This window comes from Chelonoidis abingdonii, chromosome 1, assembly GCF_003597395.2.
Source record: "Chelonoidis abingdonii isolate Lonesome George chromosome 1, CheloAbing_2.0, whole genome shotgun sequence".
Lineage (NCBI taxonomy): Eukaryota > Metazoa > Chordata > Testudines > Testudinidae > Chelonoidis > Chelonoidis abingdonii.
In genome coordinates, this window is record NC_133769.1 from 161,315,508 (window position 1) to 161,333,151 (window position 17,644).

The following is a 17,644-nucleotide window of genomic DNA, read 5'->3' on the forward strand; positions in this document are numbered from 1 at the left end:
TGGGTGGCATCTGTCTTAGATGAGCATGAGCAAGAGGTAGCATTAGAAATACACTGTGTTTTCCACATACAGTGGCATGTTCAATGCAGTTTCCCTAAATACCCTTCCTGTAGGCAATTAACTTAGATGATAACATTCTGCACTTACTGTATGGATGACAGTCCTAGCTGAAGGCCTCAGAGCACTTAAAAACACTAATGAGTATATTGCCACCTCCTATGAAGTCATTCTCTCCATTTTACAAATGGGAAACTGAGGCACAGAGAAGCAAAAGGACTATCTGTGTAACCTGTAAAGTTCTGGCTCCTGCGCCATTTCTCTAATTACTAGGCTAGTTACCGCATGGATATTAAATACCATGTAAGTACTGAAATTACATCTGTGGCAGATTTAAAATTTGATCCAATAGCTAAGCATCTTATTATATGCCTGCCAGCCTTCAGTGAATTTGCTTTTATGTGGTCTGGCTGGCTTAGGGCGATTGGTTGTAGGATATAGAGACATTCTATTCTAGGTCTTTGGTTTAAATTTGATCTAAGGTTGGTATTAAACAAAAGTCATTTAATGGCTCTGTGATTGCCTACATAGTAATGGGGAAGAAACAGTTTCCAAGGAACCACCACCAGTATTGATTGGCCTTCTTGTTGGCAGCATGAGCAGTAGCCAAGGACTGAATAGGCTAGTTGCAGACCAACTTTACAGGCCCGTGGCTTGTTACAGGTCATTATTGACATGTGCTCTGGTGTTGTGTGGAGGATTCATTTTCCAAGCCTGCATCCAAGAATATTTTGGGAAAAAAAAACCAAAAAAGATGTATTGCAAATAATGAATGTGATGGGTTGGACCCCCCCTTCTGGGGTGCCACTGAGTCCGCCTGTCCCACCAGCCTGGGTCCCCTGCACTCTGTGCTACAATGTCAGGCTCTCAAGCCCCTGTCCAGCACACGCACAAGTAGGGACAACCCAGCTGTAGAATCACACAGAGTCTATTATCAGACCAAAGGATTCAGGGGGCCTGGGGAAAAGAAATTTTGTGGGCCCCTTCCATTAAAAAAAAGTTGCAATACTATAGAATACTATATTCTCATGGGGGCCCCTGTGGGGCCCGGGGCAAAGTATTCCACTTCCACCCCACCCCCAGGCAGCCCTGGGGAGGGCTCAGCTAGGGGAATGCCCAGCTCTCCTGTGTACACACTCTCTGAAGTGTAAACCTAAAATTATATTGTCTCATGCTCTATAGAGATCTATATAGTGTAAGCTCATAAAAATCGCCCCCTCCCTCAAAGTGGAGGGAGATATGCACAGCTCTTTCCTTCCCGCCCCCATTAGTTCCTTTATTGCTTTAGGTGCTTTCAGCAGTTTTCCTTTTTGGGCAGGGAGGCAGTGCAGAAGAGCTCTGATTGACTTACTTCCCAGCCTTAATTAGGATTTACATAAGGCGGGAATCCTTTGTTTCCAGTGGAAAAATACCAGCCGTGTCCAAGGTGGTACTCTGTACCAGGTGACATCATCACATGATCCCGCAGGGTCAAAGCAACATCCCAGGAAGCCTCCCAGGAAGGTGGGAGATAAGGTTCTATTGTCCTTCTTACATGGCCCATTGAGGCTAACTGCCTACTGTGTGGTGGGCATTCCCCTAAATACACACACAGTTGTAATTGTTACATAGTCAATATTCCTAACTTCAGATACATGCATACAGATTGGATAATCACATTCAGCAAATCATAACATTTCCAAAGATACTTTACATGATCCATCTTGCATAAAATATATCCTAGTTATGCCATATTCATATTATAACAATATTTCTATGATGACTATGAGGTGTAGCGTCACAATCAGTATGTGTTAATTTAAAGGGACAATAATGATTTCAGTAAATCTAATCAGAAACCGTCAATTGTAATTGTGATAATGCTCACTGATTATCAGACATTAACAGTTGTTTAATATCTAATGCAGGGGTAGGCAACCTTTCAGAAGTGGTGTGCCGAATCTTCATTTATTCACTCTGATTTAAGGTTTCATGTGCCAGTAATACATTTTAATGTTTTTGGAAGGTCTCTTTCTATAAGTCTATAATATATAACTAAACTATTGTTGTATGTAAAGTAAATAAGGTGTTTAAAATGTTTAAGAAGCTTCATTTAAAATTAAATTAAAATGCAGAGCCCCCCAGACCAGTGGCCAGGACCCAGGCAGTGTGAGTGCCACTGAAAATCAGCTCGCCTGCCGCCTTCGGCACACGTGCCATAGATTGCCTACCCCTGATCTAATGGATGCCACACAGCAATTGGTGTTCAAATATTAGTTAATATACCAGTTAATATTCTATTAGTATTGAATTAACACTTCTGACACTGAGCATCATCACATAAATCCTTATTAATGTGTACTCAATAAATCTGGATGATCCATATGGAAGATAGGTACATGTGTGTACGTGTATACATGCACCAAGATGCCTAACCTACTTTGATATATGTTCAGAGAGAAGCAGGACTTGGAATTTCCACATTGGTACATGGATTTTGTCTGACAGTTTTAGAGGAACAGGTACACCAGTGAGAGTAGCTCAAATCCATTTCACTTACTCATCCAATTTCTCTCTTTCTCTTTGTTTGTTTTCATTTTGTTGGCACTGTCCATTACAAGGGAGCCTGCAAGGTTATTAGAATCTAGCCAGTGACCTGCCTTGACCACTGGGCTCTACTGATGATCTGACCCCTGGGTGTCAGCAGTGCAGGATATGCTATGACATACACATTTTAATTTCCCAGGGGCAGCATTTCTTATGGCAGCTGGCAGGTTTGTTCTGTTCTTCCTTAACACATGGTTGGACCTAGCCGTCTAGCTGCCCTTGCTTGGCTGAAGACGTTTGTCTTCAGTGACAGGCAAAAGGCACCGTGCATTCTGTACTCACCTGGGACCGAGCCTGTACTCCCCTGGAATGGATTTGTGGGACATACTCACTCCTCCCTCACCGCTGCTCAGTCTTCTGCCACTAAGCTGGGGTGTCACCTGGTGGTGGAATGGCTGCTGTGGCAATTAAAGGGCAGTATACATGTCATTCCAGTGGAAGCAAGCCTTGGCAGATAAAGCTAAACATTGGGGTAGCAGTGAACATCCTACACAAGTGAAGTTAAGAGGCATTAGGGTAGCAAGGATGGCCTCATGGTTAAAACTTAGCCCTGGAAGTTAAGAGACTTAGGTTTCAGTCCTGGCTTGGCTACTGATCTGCAGTTTGATGCTGGGGAAGTCACCTAGGGCCAGATTTTGGGAAAAGGACTTTGGTGCTGCAATGCTGAGTGTCACGGCACCAGACTTGGAGGAACCTAGAAAATCACACTGTAATCCACAAAGCTGAGTTAGGTGCATTAGGTCCTTATAAAGTGGTGGGAGAGCCTAAAAATACAGTCCACAAAATCCAACATGCTAGGTGGGGAGCTGCCTAAGCTAGCCAATGGGAGGTATCGACTAGAAGAGTTTGTCATAGGTCCCACCCCTCTCCAGGGGATAGGTACGTATGTTCAGGTTGCAGGAGCACCTATCTCTGCTATCGACCCCGGAATAGGAACCAACTGTCTGCAGTCAGGTGGCTTAAGCACCTAAACTGTTCTTGCAGGAATGAGTTAGGTGCCTGCCTTGCTCCACACAAAATGGCCAGTGGTGGTGCTGGTGCCCACCACATAACTTGTATCTCAGTGAGTTGAGCACACAAATGGGATGTGGGGGACCCAGGGTTAATTCCCCCCTCTCTTCCAGAGGGGGAGAAAGGATTTGCACAAGGCTCTCCAACCTTTCAGAGCTCTGGGATATTCAGATGTAGAGCTCCCTCAGTCTCTCCTGTTGAAGCTGTTTCCCTGTGAATAATTAATGAAAGAGCAACTGGCAGGTGGGTGCCTCAATCGCCAGGCTGCAGAGTCATTCTCTCTCACACTCCCTGGCCCAGTGGCTATTTAAGCCTCTGACCATACTTAGGGGATTGAGGCCTTCATGCCATTTTAGCAGCTGAATGCCTATCTTCCTTCAGTTCATGAATTGTTCTGATGGAGGCAACAGTGTGCATGTCCCAGGATCTAAAACTTAGGCACCCAGGGAATTTTAACAGTGCAAAGTTAATTTAGATGCCTGCAGGGTTAAGCAGCAGCTAAGCGGGAATTTCATGAATCATAGTGGTGCCACACACAGGGAGTTAGGTGTCTAACTCTGGAGTTTAGGTGCCTACGTCGCATTGTAGATTGCACTCATGGTGCCTAAAGATGCAGCTAGGAACAGAGGGATTTTCAAAAGCACCTAAGTGCTGTAGGCATCTAACTCCCATTGTCTTCAATGTCAGTATTCACCTGCACTGGTGCTTTTGAAAATTCCATTAGGTGCCCATATGCAACTCTAGGCACTGAATTAGGCAAATCTGGCCCTTAGCCTCTCTGTGGTAATAATACTGATTTATTGCACCACTGGATAGGAAGGGCGACTTTCATGAATGTGAGTGCAGTGTTTTGAGATGGTCGGGTGGAAGGCATTAGAGATGGGCAGAAGGTCACCAATAGTGTGATGTGTTATCGGCCCTCAGTCTCAGCATCTTCCTCAGATGGTTGCTTTCTGCTTCTGTCACCAGGACTGCAGTCTGAGGTGGCACCATTCGTTGACATTGCATGCCTCAAAGCCACCTGATCCACTGTCCACCTTACTAAACGCAAATGACCCCAGACTGATTCCTCTCCCTGGCCCTCTTTCTTAGTAAAGAGGCAGATTTTAAAACAAAAACAATCCCAGCTGTAAACTTGCCTCAGGGGAAATGTGCATCTGGACAGAAGAACCAGCTCAGACTTGGGCGAGTGAAGCCTCACTGGCCTCTCTTAGCTGGAAGTCAGTTACACAGGCTGGAGTCTATGAGCTGCACCCTGCAGGCAAATGTTAGTCAAGCTCCTAGCTTGACCAGTGCCTGTTTATCACCACACATCATGTCATTCCTACTGCCCAGAACCGACCCCAGAACAACTCAGAAAGCTTCTGTGGGCATGCTTGCTAGAGAGGAGTGCTGTATATGGGTGGAGTCACATAGCTGTGGACTGTTGCTTCAGCAAAATCTGAATGAACCGCATTCAAGTGTAGGAATTTGGAATATGTTTGACCCTTCCTAAGAGGCTATTTGAAAACCTACTGTCAAATATCCTTCTTGTCGTTCGGCAACAATCTTTATCTTGTATCGTTCTCTCTTCAGTGCAACATTTGTGTGAATAGTGCTGATAAGTGCTGGCCTCTTTGAATTCCCACAGACGGAGTGGAGCCATGAGAGGTGGTGGTCTAACAGCCTCAGCGATTTTACTCCTTTATATGTCCACAGAACAGGCACAGCCTGGGTAGTTTGAGGGCAAGTGTCCACCCTCTGTTCCATCCATGTGTGTGTCAGCCCCATAGGTATGGGAAGTAGGGATGTGGGGAATGCTGCAGCACCCCCTAGATTTTGTGCAGGGTCCCGGCTGCCGCTGGACCCATACTCGGGGCTCCGTTCCCGTACCTGAGCTGTCAGAGTGCCTCCGTTCCCTACCACTATACTATCAAGGAACCTGTGCAAGTTACATGTGTCACAGTTCAGCCTCTTGCATATTTTGTTTCCCCTCAGAGTTAGCACGATCTGCTTGCCATGGGGTATTGGAAATGCTTGTGGGAAGCCCTGCTATTGTGGGCAAGTAAGAAATACTATTAGAATAGTGGCTTCTCTTGCAAGGCAAATCTGAACAAACCTGGCCAGTGATCTTCTCACTGCCAAACTTTCTCCTACTGCCCTGCAATGCAGGCTGGGTCATTCAGGCTGACTGAGTGGGTGGCACAAAGAATGTGCTGAGAACTGCTCTGTGCAATGTGGTGGCGGGGAACCGGGAGAGGTGGGCACTAGTGCATAGAGGTTTCCTGTTAAATTCGGAGATAGTGGAACCTGCAAGATGACTTACACAGGGTCTAGATGGAGGGGCCTCGACTGTCCTTTCACTATTTGTTGTTCTTTAAGAGCTTTATTTGCCACGTACATGGAAAGTGGAAGTGTCTTAGAGCTATAAACCTGCTCCCTCTGACATGCAAGTCGTCTGGTAATTTTGGAAAGAGGACTTTTCCTCTCAAAACCTGAAGTGGTAGCTCAGTCCTGGACCCGCACGCGAGGCCCCGGCTGCAGGACCCACACCTGGGGCTCTATTCTTGGCCCCACACTCAGGGCCCTGTTCTTGGCCCTGTATGTGGGGTTCCGGCTGCAAGACCTGCACCTGGGGCTTTACTCCCGCCCCCAGCTATGGTCTCACCCTTAGCCCCCTTACTCCTGTCTGCCTCCCACCTCCATCCTTGAGCCAGCTCTGGGGGTTGGGAGGACCACAGGGGTAAGGGGAGGTGCAAGGTAAAACATTTGGGAACCACTGGCTTGTAGCACCTCCTCTATAAAACTTGTTCCATCACCACTACTCAGCCCTGCCCTGGAGGGGACCCCTGCGAGGAAGGAATGGGGGAGTTCAGTCTCATCAATACATGCCCCGTCTGTCTCTTTCCTATGGTCGGTGCTCAGAGGCTTGAGATGGATATTTGTACAGAGCCACTACCTCAGCTAAAGCTGGGTTTGACTGTGATGGCTCCTCTACCATCTGTAAAATAATTAAATCACTGTAATGTAGCAGCAAGGGCTGTCAACCCATCCTCCTGCCTCCAGCCCCTGCTGCTATTGGCAGCTGGGACTAGGGCCATGATGGGTGGTAAACCAATACTGTCGCTCCTCTGTGTACCATACCCCCCTGCCCTCCACCCTTCCATGCTGTGTGGCATTATAAGGACACACAGCAATTATCATGGGGGGTGGAAGGGTGTGACAGTGACGTCCCTGCAGGCTCTATCATTGGTGTAGCACACATGCACACATCCATGGCATATATAGCTGCAAGACGAGGACATCTAGTTTTCCACAAAGCCTTTCCATCAGGGTGGTGTGAGGGAGCAGAATACAACACTGGAGGCACAAAAGTTGGGAGATGGAGGATGTAGATCACATGATGCAGCAGCTGTTCTCTACACAACAAACCCAATTCTCGTTTCTGACCTATCACCACCCCCAGGCTGGCAGGAGGCTGGGAATATTGAGTTTTTTGTGTACTCAGTCATTGAGGGGAGGGGGCCCATGTGAAAGAGAGCTCAAAAATCTTCATCTTTGTCTGCCTGTAAGGGAGTGGACTCAGCCCTGCGGCGCCTCCTGCTGGTCATCCATGGGAATTAGCTCTTCTAGCATCCTGGAGCACCCCCTGCAGGCACCCACTTTACCTCACTCTGGCTGTCCCTCCCAGGACCTCAGTGCCCCTTTCTGCAGGTTGCTGCCCCCCTGGCAGTACCCCCACACTCTGGGTCTCCCCACCCAGGGGAACCCCCACTCACTATCCCCACTTTGTCTCAGTCTTGGCTACTGCCAGTCATCACTTAGCCCCTGTTCACTAGGGCAGACTGCAGTATATCAGCCACTCATCACAGGCAATGGGGTTTGGACCTGCTGCCTCTGCCTACCCGTGGGCTGCGCCTTTGCAACCCCAGTACCCAGCTGGCCTTACCCTAGGCCTGCAGTCTGTGGGGTTTCCAGGCCAGAGCTCCCCAGCTCCTCTCACCTTCCCCCAGCCCTGCTCCACCTTGGGCACCCAGGTGTGCTCCCTAGCAGCCAGGCCCTTCTCCCTCTAAAGTCAGAGAGAGAGTATTTGGTCCTGGCTTCCCTGGCCTTTATAGGGCCAGCTGGGTCTGTTTAGGGCATGGCAACAGCTGAGGCTGTTTTCCCCCAATCAGCCCAGCTTTCTCCTGCCACAGCTCTCTTGAAGGGCTGCTTTAAGCCCTTCCAGGCAGGAGAGGGTGACCACCCTGCTACACTGCCCTATACCATTGACAGGGTCAAAGGGAAGCTGGAGGTCAGGATGTAAGCCCTAGAGCCCTCAGAATGCCCCTTGGCATGTGAAAAGTCCCTATGAAGGGAGAGAGATAGCAGAGCCAAGGCAACTCATGCCTCCTCACATCTCCTTTGGGCTGCCCTGATCATTTCATATTTGTAAAACACTTTAGTAATGTGGTTGATGTAATAAGTGGTGTCAATGCTGATGATGTGTGGCTGTTGGCAGGCCTGGAGCATGTTGCAGAATCCCATGGAATGCCGGAAAAAGGTAGGAGCCAAAGTGGAGTCTGAGCTGATACCCCAATCTCTGTTCTCACCCTCCACAGATGTTATGTAGAAGACCGAAGCTCCAAAGTGGCCTGGTTAAACCGTTCTGGCATCATTTTTGCTGGACAGGATAAGTGGTCCCTGGACCCTCGGGTAGAACTGGAAAAACGAACCCCTCTGGAATACAGCCTCCGAATCCAGAAAGTGGATGTCTATGATGAGGGGTCCTATACATGCTCAGTGCAGACACAGCATCATCCCAGGGCTTCCCAGGTTTATTTGATTGTGCAAGGTAAGAAACAAGAACTGGGAGTGGGCAAAGAGTGGAGGTGCGGGTCATTTCTTTCTGGGGAATCTGTGTTGTAAATAACTGGAGGAGAGTGTACGGACACCATTGACCCAGTAAACTGTGGAACAAGCAATATAGGCTGTGCGTGGGCAATTCCTTTAGTTCACACCACATCTCTAGTGTCATCTTCCACTGTGATACACGTGACCTTACGCTGCCTTGCTTACAAAGGTTTGACACAGCAGAGAATGCTGACGACACTAGAGCAGTTCCACTGCACTCTAGGGCTGGCCCTGGCTTTACTGACACCGAGACAAATACGTTTGTTTTTATACCACTCGCCAGAGAGACAACATACTGGCTGCCTCATCTCTTCTCCGCCTCTTTCCACAGGTCATCTTCATCACTTTGCCTTCCCCATGTCACTTCCATCTCTTGTCCCTCACTCTCTCCTGCCTTCCCCTTTCCATTCCACTCTGCACAAGGGTGGAGAATTTGTGTTTTGATCAATGCCTTGTACTTTGGGGATTGACCTTTAGAGGGTTGTGGCTGGATGTCTCCTCTTGATAGTGGACACACCTTCCAGAGTCACAGCCCCTGTGAAACATGCTGTCTGATGTGACTGCCAATCCACCTGAAGGCCACCTCTTCTCACTTCTGTTTCTCAGCTTCCAGTCTACTAATTCTCCATGTAAGGGTCACAAAGAACTAGAACCCTAGCTTCCCAAATCGATATTACACATACATATAAATTCTCTTAAATATATATACGGTTGGGCATGGCTTAATTACATATTACAGACATGTTCAGATTTTGTATTATCATTCAGACTGCAGGTGGTTATTTCTTCAAATTTACTAGTAACCCAAAAGGCTGTGGATTTTTTTTTTTTTTGAGTCAAAACAAGAAGTTTCTGAAAAGCTCCAGCCTCTCTTTCTGTAGTGGTACTTGGCAGATGCAGTGCTAATGAGGACATACACTACAGGTACGTGTTCTATGGTTTGTATGTGTATTCATAGGTGATATTCTGCAGGTGAATTGTGTGAGTCAAATAGTTTGTGATGTGCAGGCGCGCGCGCGCACACACACACAGGGTTTCAAGACTTTTGTAACTGTTTATTGGAAGACAGTGTGTACAAAGTGCAAGTTGCAAATTCAAGATGTAGCCTAGATCATCACTCTCTGTAACTGCTGGGGTAGGGCAAAACTAACCAGCTGTAGGGTATTTTTATTATTATGCTTGCTGATGAAATCAAATAACAAGCAATTTCCATTTACTTATCAAGAAAAATACAGGCACAAATGAACGTTAGAGCCAGGAACATGTATTTTTAATTTTGATCAGAGATGGGTGCATAGAACAAAGTTGAGATCCAGAACCCTGTTTCCTCTTGAGTTTGTCTGTGCTCAGTTCTAATGCCACCTAAATGCATGATTCAGGCCTGGTACAAGTTGACAATGCAGCCATGCATGTTTATTATTGGCAACTCTTGCAGTTTGATCACAAGTCTCATGATGTGTGTCACATACTGTGGTGCAATCGAGACCATTGAGGCATTGTGTCATACCAGCTGTGTAACCTTGGGTGCCTTAAATGCTCTGCTGTTGTGGCTCACAGCCCGGACATCAGTAGCCAGCAGACAAGCATGCCATATCCTGAGTGTCTGTGCGCTTTGCAGCTCTGGTTCAGCATTTTGATTCCAGCAGCTGGCTTGTTACACCCCAGCCGCACTCTGGCCTCCACCAGCCTGAGTTACATCTGCAAGATGACCCCAACAATCCCCAGTCCTGAATTTTCCCAGAACCATGTGTTCTGCAATGTCCAGCCCTTTCCTGGACCATCTAGGGGAATAATAGGGTTTATTTGCTCCTCTGCTGACCCAAGCTGCAGCAGTGTGTCATGGAGAGAGAGGTAGCTTCAGGTAGGCAGGTCCCAAGTCATTTAGAGTTTCATAACTTAGAACCAATGCCACTCAGTCAGCCAGCACTGATCTCAGAGCATCTGACACATTCCTTAAACAGCCAGCACAGATCATGGCATGACAGAGTGCTTAATCAGATGCCTGCCATACTGGCTTTTGTTTCCAGAACATACTACAATAGTCTACTATTGGGGTGACAAAGGGATGAGGGTAGAGAGGTCTGAAGTATCTCTGAGAAAGGGTCATGACCTGTTGGCCAGATGGAGATGAGAGATGTGGGTGGGAGGAAGCTCTTCTAGGCACTGCTGCCACGCAAATATCTTATAGCACTTGGATCTTTTGACACCTCCACCACTTGATCTGCCAACTCTGCTGACAAACAGTAGGCGCACACTGACAATCAGATGGGCCAATATAATCCTTGCTATGTCCTCTATCTCCTTCTTCCAGCCTACCCATATTGTCTCTAGCTCATCTGATCTGAGCCTCAACAACTCTGTCTCATCCAGGCCCAGTGGAGAAAGAGAAGTGAGTGTCATCAGCCTATTTGAAACACTTTACACTGTCTCAGATCAGCTGCACTTTGTATCTCTTATTTAAGACATTTCTGTTGACATGGAAGGCACAACGTAAAGAGAAGTTACCTCTTAGAGACAGTATGCAGTGTCTTGTAGCCATGTCAGTCCCAGGATATTAGCAATATAAAGTGAGTGAGGTAATTATCTTTTATTGGATCAATTTCTTTCTCACACCAAGAGAAGTTGGTCCAATAAAAGATATTACCTCACCCACCTTGTCTCAGAGATAGTGACTGCACAGTTCAGAATGTCATCTTGGATTGTTGCTCTTTTAGGGCTAAATTCTACAATCCTCATTCTGTCATTATGTTAATGGAGACATTTCCATAACCCTTATTTGTTGCACCAGGCTTGCATACACAGAGACATTACGTTCATTAGTAGGAATCAAACTTAAGACCTTCAGCCCTAAAAATGCAAGCAACTGTGACTTGAGGTACATAAGAACATACATACAATCCAATACTTCTGTTAGTCTATAAGATGCCACAGGACTCGTATGTACCTCATGTTCATACTGGGTCAGACCAATAGTCCATCTAGCCCAGTATCCTGTCTTCTGACAGTGGCCCATGCTAGGTGCTTCAAAGAGAATGAACAAAACAGGCAATTATTGAGTGATCCATTCCATTGTCCATACCCAGCATCTGGAAAACAGAAGTTACAGACACTTAGAGCATGGTGTTGTATCCCTGACCATCCTGGCTAATAGCCATTGATGGACCTATCCTTCATGAACTTATCTAGTTCTTTTATGCACCCTGTTTTAATTTTGGTCTTCACAACCTCCCCTGGCAACACGTTCCACAGATTGACTGTACATTGTGTGAAGATGTACCCCCTTTTGTTTGTTTTAAACCTGTTGTCTATTAATTTCATTGGTTGAACCCAAGTTCTTGTGTTATATGAAGGAGTAAATAACATTTCCTTATTTACTTTCTCCACATCATTCAAGATTTTATAGACCTCTTACCATATCCCCTCTTAGCCCACTTTTCCAGTGTGTGTGGATATATATATATAAATATATTTTCTTATGGGGTGACCAGAACTGCATGCAATATTCAAGGTATGAGCATACACTGGATTTATATTATGGCATTATGATATTTTCTGTTTTATTATCTATCCCTTTCCTAATGGTTCAAAACATTCTGTTAACATTTTTTTACTGCAACTGTACTTTGAGCCTATGTTTTCAGAGAACTATCCACGATGACTCCAAGATCTTTCTTGAATGGTAACAGCTAATTTAGCCCCCATCATTTTGTATATATAGTTGGGATTATATTTTCCAGTGTGCATTACTTTGCATTAATCAACACTGAATTTCAGCTGCCATTTTGTTGCCCAGTCACCTAGTTTTATGATAATCCTTTGTAACTCTTCGCAGACTGGTTTGCACTTAACTAACTTGAGTAATTTTGTCTCCTCTGCAAACTTTGCCACCTCACTGTTTACCCCTTTTACCAGATAATTTATGAACATGTGGAACAGCACTGGTCCCAGTACAGATCCTTGGAGGCACTGCTATTTACCAATATCCATTCTGAAAACTGATCATTTATTTCCACTCTGTTTTCTCTTTTGTGATCCATGAGAGAACCTTCCCTCTTATCCCATAACATCTTACTTTGCATAAGAGCCTTTGATGAGGGACCTTGTCAAAAGTTTTCTGAAAGTCCAAGTACAGTATATCCACTGGATTACCCTTGCCCACATATTTGTTGATTCCCCCGCAGAGAATTCTAATAGATTAGTGAGGCATGATTTTCCTTTACAAAAGCTGTGTTGACTGTTCCCCAACAAATCATGTTCATCTATGTGTCTGATGATTCTGTTCTTTACTATAGTTTCAACCAATTTGCCTAGTACTGAAGTTAGGCTCTATGAGTCTGTAATTGCTGGGATTGCCTCTGGAGCCTTTAAAAAAAATTGGCATCACATTAGCCATCCTCCTTGTCTGGGACAGAAGCTGATTTAAATGGTAGATTAAATACCACAGTTAATATTTCTGCAATTTCATATTTGAGTTCCTTCAGAACTCTTGGTGGATACCAGCTGGTTCTTGTGATTTATTACTGTATAATGTATTTAATTCATTACTGTTTAATAATTCCTTCAGCTCTGAGTAGATAGCTGGTTGTTGTAATTGTTGGCACCAGCCTTTAGAGAGAGACATGATCACAAACAGAGAACACATAGCAACTGCAGGCCAAATCCTACAGTTCTTATTCATGAAAACTCTGATTGGCTTTTGTGTGTGACAAATACTGTCAGATAAACCTTTTTGCCATTATGTATTGCTTAGACCTTATGGAACTTTTTGCCTTTAGAATCCAGAGTGATCCTTCATTGTTTCAGGATGGAATGAAGATGTATTTGTTTTCACTGGATTTTAACCCGTTTAAATTTATTAATAATTTTATTTGGTGGATTAGCTGTGTGCCCCTTATTTTAAGTGTGTTTGTGCTGGTGAATGGTGCAGCACTGAAAGCACTGGAGAGTGAAACCCTTTATTTATCCACAGAACACACAGCGGCAGGTGTGGCCACCCCATGTGTACACATTGCTCTGCCAATGGACTTCAACCTTGACCCAAAGGGACCTGCCTCTTGGGGTGATAGTGGAATTCTGCTGAGTCTAGTGATAGGAGGGCATTTAGGGCCAATTGTGATGGTGATTTATGTGCTGTGAAAACTTCACCAAGTGGAACTGGACTGAGACCTGTTAATTCTATTTATACATGATCTTCCAAACTGCCATCAGATAGTACCAACATCTGAGTGCTACTGACCTCAGGCTCAAACTAGTGTGTTAGAGTCTGGCTCCATTTCACATCTGGACCCTTTTTGCACTTTTCTCTTTAATTTTATTGTAAAGCACCTTGAGCTGCTCCTTCAAATAGGATGCTGTGAAAATTCAAATATTTGTTGCTATAATAGGACACCATGAGGATAAAGCTTGATTGATCTGTGATGTCATCAGTACCTCCAATATGGGAATTCTGATCTCAGTTTACTTGTGTCATCCCTGACTGAGTGCATTGCATGGCAGGGGAATGGCGATGGCAGAGCAGTTTGAAGAGGCTTAATGCTCTATTTTCTTCACTAACCAAACAATAAGGATCCATGATCACTGGCGCCGCCTTCTAGGACATCAATCTACTCCCACTTTTATGGGCTCAGACTTTGCTCTTGATTTTGGAGGGAGTTTTCTGAGCATTAAAGCAGGGAAATTCTTAATCAGAGAGTCTGCATTAGGTAAGAACTAGCACAAATAACTTTTTCTTGACACAGACTCCAGAGGGATAGTGACAAAGGATTTGGTGACAGATGCAAAGAGTGAAGATACGAGAGAGAGAAGATCATTTTACAAGGGGGACTGGGAAGAGGCAGAATTAGCATACTGGGAGGGATGGGAATGCACAGAATTAATTTGCACTGAGTCTGAGCTAGGGGACACAGGATCAATATGAAAGGGGAGGAATAGAACTGAAAAGGAAGAGGATCATCCCAGGCTTGAGAGCCCAGGGTTTTTGCTGCACAGTTGTTGGTGTTTCACTAGACTGTAAGTTTTCACTGGCAAATTAGTTTAGAAGTCCAACCACACTGTACTAGTGAGGTAGTCTTCCTAGTTTTTGCTTTGTGTGTTTGTTTTTGCCTGGAGCTCATAAATGGCAGGAAGTTGCACCTGGTATTTCACAATTTGCCAGGGAAGGTCCCTGGTACTCCACATATAACATTTGTATTGCCTCCCCACCGCACCCTACTGCCTCCCCGCTTTTGTTTGCCTAACTATGGGCTTGGCTGACAGCACTGACTGATCTATTACCAGGCAATGTAAGTTTGGGGTCTGTGATGTATGTCGGATCATGGCATTTCTTAGCATGCAGATCACCACAGGGTGTTTTCTTGGAGATATTTCAGTGCTCCTTTTACAGACGCAGGCTGACACAAATATGGCTTTGGGGTCCTGGTCAATGACTACAGCTCCCAAGTCCTGCAATAATACAAATAATGATAATGATTTAGGCCTCTTTTTAAATGGTTGCTCTATTTTTGGAAAAATTCACATAAAACATGTGAAACATTTCCCAGGGATCTTTGAGTGTTATTAGTCAGATCCTAAGCTGCTGTAAATCAGCATGACTCCACCGATTTCAATAGAGAGAGTTTAGTTCACAGTCAGTGGTTACAATTCTAGATCTGAACCCCACAAATACTGATCATCAACTAATGACTGTCTCATATTGTTTCCTGTTTCTCTCCCATCTGTCTCCCTGTCTCCACCTGTTGTCTTTTGTCTTGTATCTGGGGAGGGAGTGTCTTTCTGTCTTATGTGTGTACAGCACCTTGTGCATGACTGAGGCTCCTACACACTACCATCATAGACCTATTAAATAACAATAATGAGGCCAAAGCCTGCTCCGGTTTTCACATGCTGAAATATCAGTGACAGTATGGGCACAGCAAAACTACACACACCTGTTGCATGCAGTCAGACCTGGGTTCTTGGTACAGTTATGCTTTTCAAGGAATACGCTCCTTCGCTTCCCAAATTAATCTTTTATGCAGCATTCCTTTGTGCTATTCAACAGTTGCAGGCTCCCAGCCCCGGCACCAGGAGGTGGCTGCCTGTCAACAGTAGGGATGCGATTCTTGTGCCCTTTAGGATCCTTTGGGGATAAATGCTTGTATAAATGCAAATGATTATTGTGATCACTATTAGTAGCTTGTCTATGATGAACCAGCAGCTCGAAAACCTGGAAATGAACAAGAAAAAATCCCAAACCTTTTGAAGGGATCATTTCTATTTCAAAATAGTGAGAAAAGATACATAACATGCTCCCCTAGAAACCTGTGAATCAACCGCGTTTTCACTAGCAGTGCAGATGAATACTAAAGCTAATCACATCCGAATCTTTAGGTGTCATATCAGCCTTTCTATGCCATTTTCTGGCTTTCAGTTTTCTTCCTTTTATTTAAAGAAAATACTGTTGGGTCAAATTTGTCCAAGTTTCAGTTTTGTTCTAATAAGATTTTAATAAATCCAAATGAAGTATTTCTACATTTTATATGTCTGTGTGTGTATATATGTGTGTATGAGTGTGTATGTATATATACATATAAAATATAAAAATACATCAATATAGATGTATTCCACTGATGCCTGAGGACTCAATCCTGGAAACCCTCCATGCAAAAGATTCATGTCGGTGTCACTTGTAGTTCCAAGCCCATAGGGCCTACTGGATCAGGGCCAATGTTTCTGGCCTGCAGTGGTGCTGTCTATGTACATTGTAGTCTTCTGCTAGAGTGACATCCTGGGGTGAAATCCTGGCCACACTGAAGTCAATGGGAGTTTTGCCATTGACTTCAGTAGAGACAGGATTTCACTTCTGAAACTAAAAGCAGCGAGAAACTGACTGCAAAGTAAACCAAAGCCATGGCCTGTTCTTACCAACACAGCCAAAAAAACACCCCCTTCAATTCCAACCCTATAAGTATAAACAAGTATATTTTAGTTTTAAAATTCTTTCCATTTTAATGTTTTTGAGGTGGAATTAGGGACAGAAATGAGCTGTTTTGGAAAAAATAGTACTTTTAATCTGGCAATATCTCTTTAAAGGTAGGCTGAAGACTGGGGAAAATGGTGTCTGTGTCCTTTCTTTTGTGCTCTATCCATGGTCTATGCTGGAACAGAAGAACGGCCATACTGTGACAGACAAATGATCCATCTAGCCCACTATCCTGCTATCCTGTCTTCTGACAGTGGCCAATGCCAAATGCTTCAAAAGGAAGGAACAGAACAGGGCAAGTTATCAAGTGATCCATTCCGTCATCCAGTCCCAGCATCTGTCAGTCAGAGGCATAGGGAAATTCAAGCATGACCATCTTGGCTAATAGCCATTGATGGACAAATCTAATCAAGTTTGTTCTCTTTTTTTAATCCAGATTTAGTTTCAATCTTCACAACATCCCCTGACAACACGTTCCACAGGTTGACTGCGTTTTGTATGAAAAAGTCCTTCCTTTTGTTTGTTTTAAAATCTTGCCGATTAATTTAATTGGAGGACCCTCAGTTCTTGTGTTATGGAAGGAGTAAATAACACATCCTTATTCATTTTCTCCACACCATTCATGATTTTATAGACCTCTATCTTATCCCCCCCCCTTAGTTGCCTCTTTTCTAAACTGACCAGTCCCAGTCTTCTAAATCTCCCCCATGTGAAAGCTGTTCCATACCCTAATCGTTTTGATGCCCTTCTCTGTACCTTTTCCATTTCATATATTGCAATGGGGTGACCAGAACAGTATTGAAGGTGTGGGCATACCCTGGATTTAGATAGTGTCACTATGATATTTTTTGTCTTATTATCTATCCCTTTCCTAATGGTGCCTAACATGAGTGGTGTGTATAGGAGGCTGGGGCAGGCTCAGCCTCCCCAAAAAAGCCTGGCCATGTGTGAGGGCAAATGCCATGGATGTGGCACAGATCACCTCCCTTGGAAGCATGCCAGCCTGCTGCCTTTGGAGTGCCAGAAGCGAAGCTCCCTAGAAATGTGGGGGCCACTGGCACCCAGACTGTGGCCCTGCCCATGCTCTGCCCCAAGACTCACCCTGCTCAGCCTCTTCCCCTGAGGCCCCACCCTCACTCCCCCTTCCCCTGAGGTTTC

The 17,644-nt window shown here is 45.0% G+C and overlaps 1 protein-coding gene across 3 annotated transcripts in view; it reads left to right on the forward strand.

The window, feature by feature from the left end:
* Positions 1-17,644, forward strand: part of LSAMP (limbic system associated membrane protein) — a 1,403,745-nt gene that overhangs the window by 1,155,923 nt on the left and 230,178 nt on the right. For all 3 annotated transcript variants that reach the window (XM_032776813.1, XM_032776812.2, XM_032776814.2), the window contains one exon: positions 8,235-8,467. In XM_032776813.1, the coding sequence (XP_032632704.1) occupies positions 8,235-8,467 (233 nt within the window). The remainder of the gene's footprint in view (positions 1-8,234; positions 8,468-17,644) is intronic.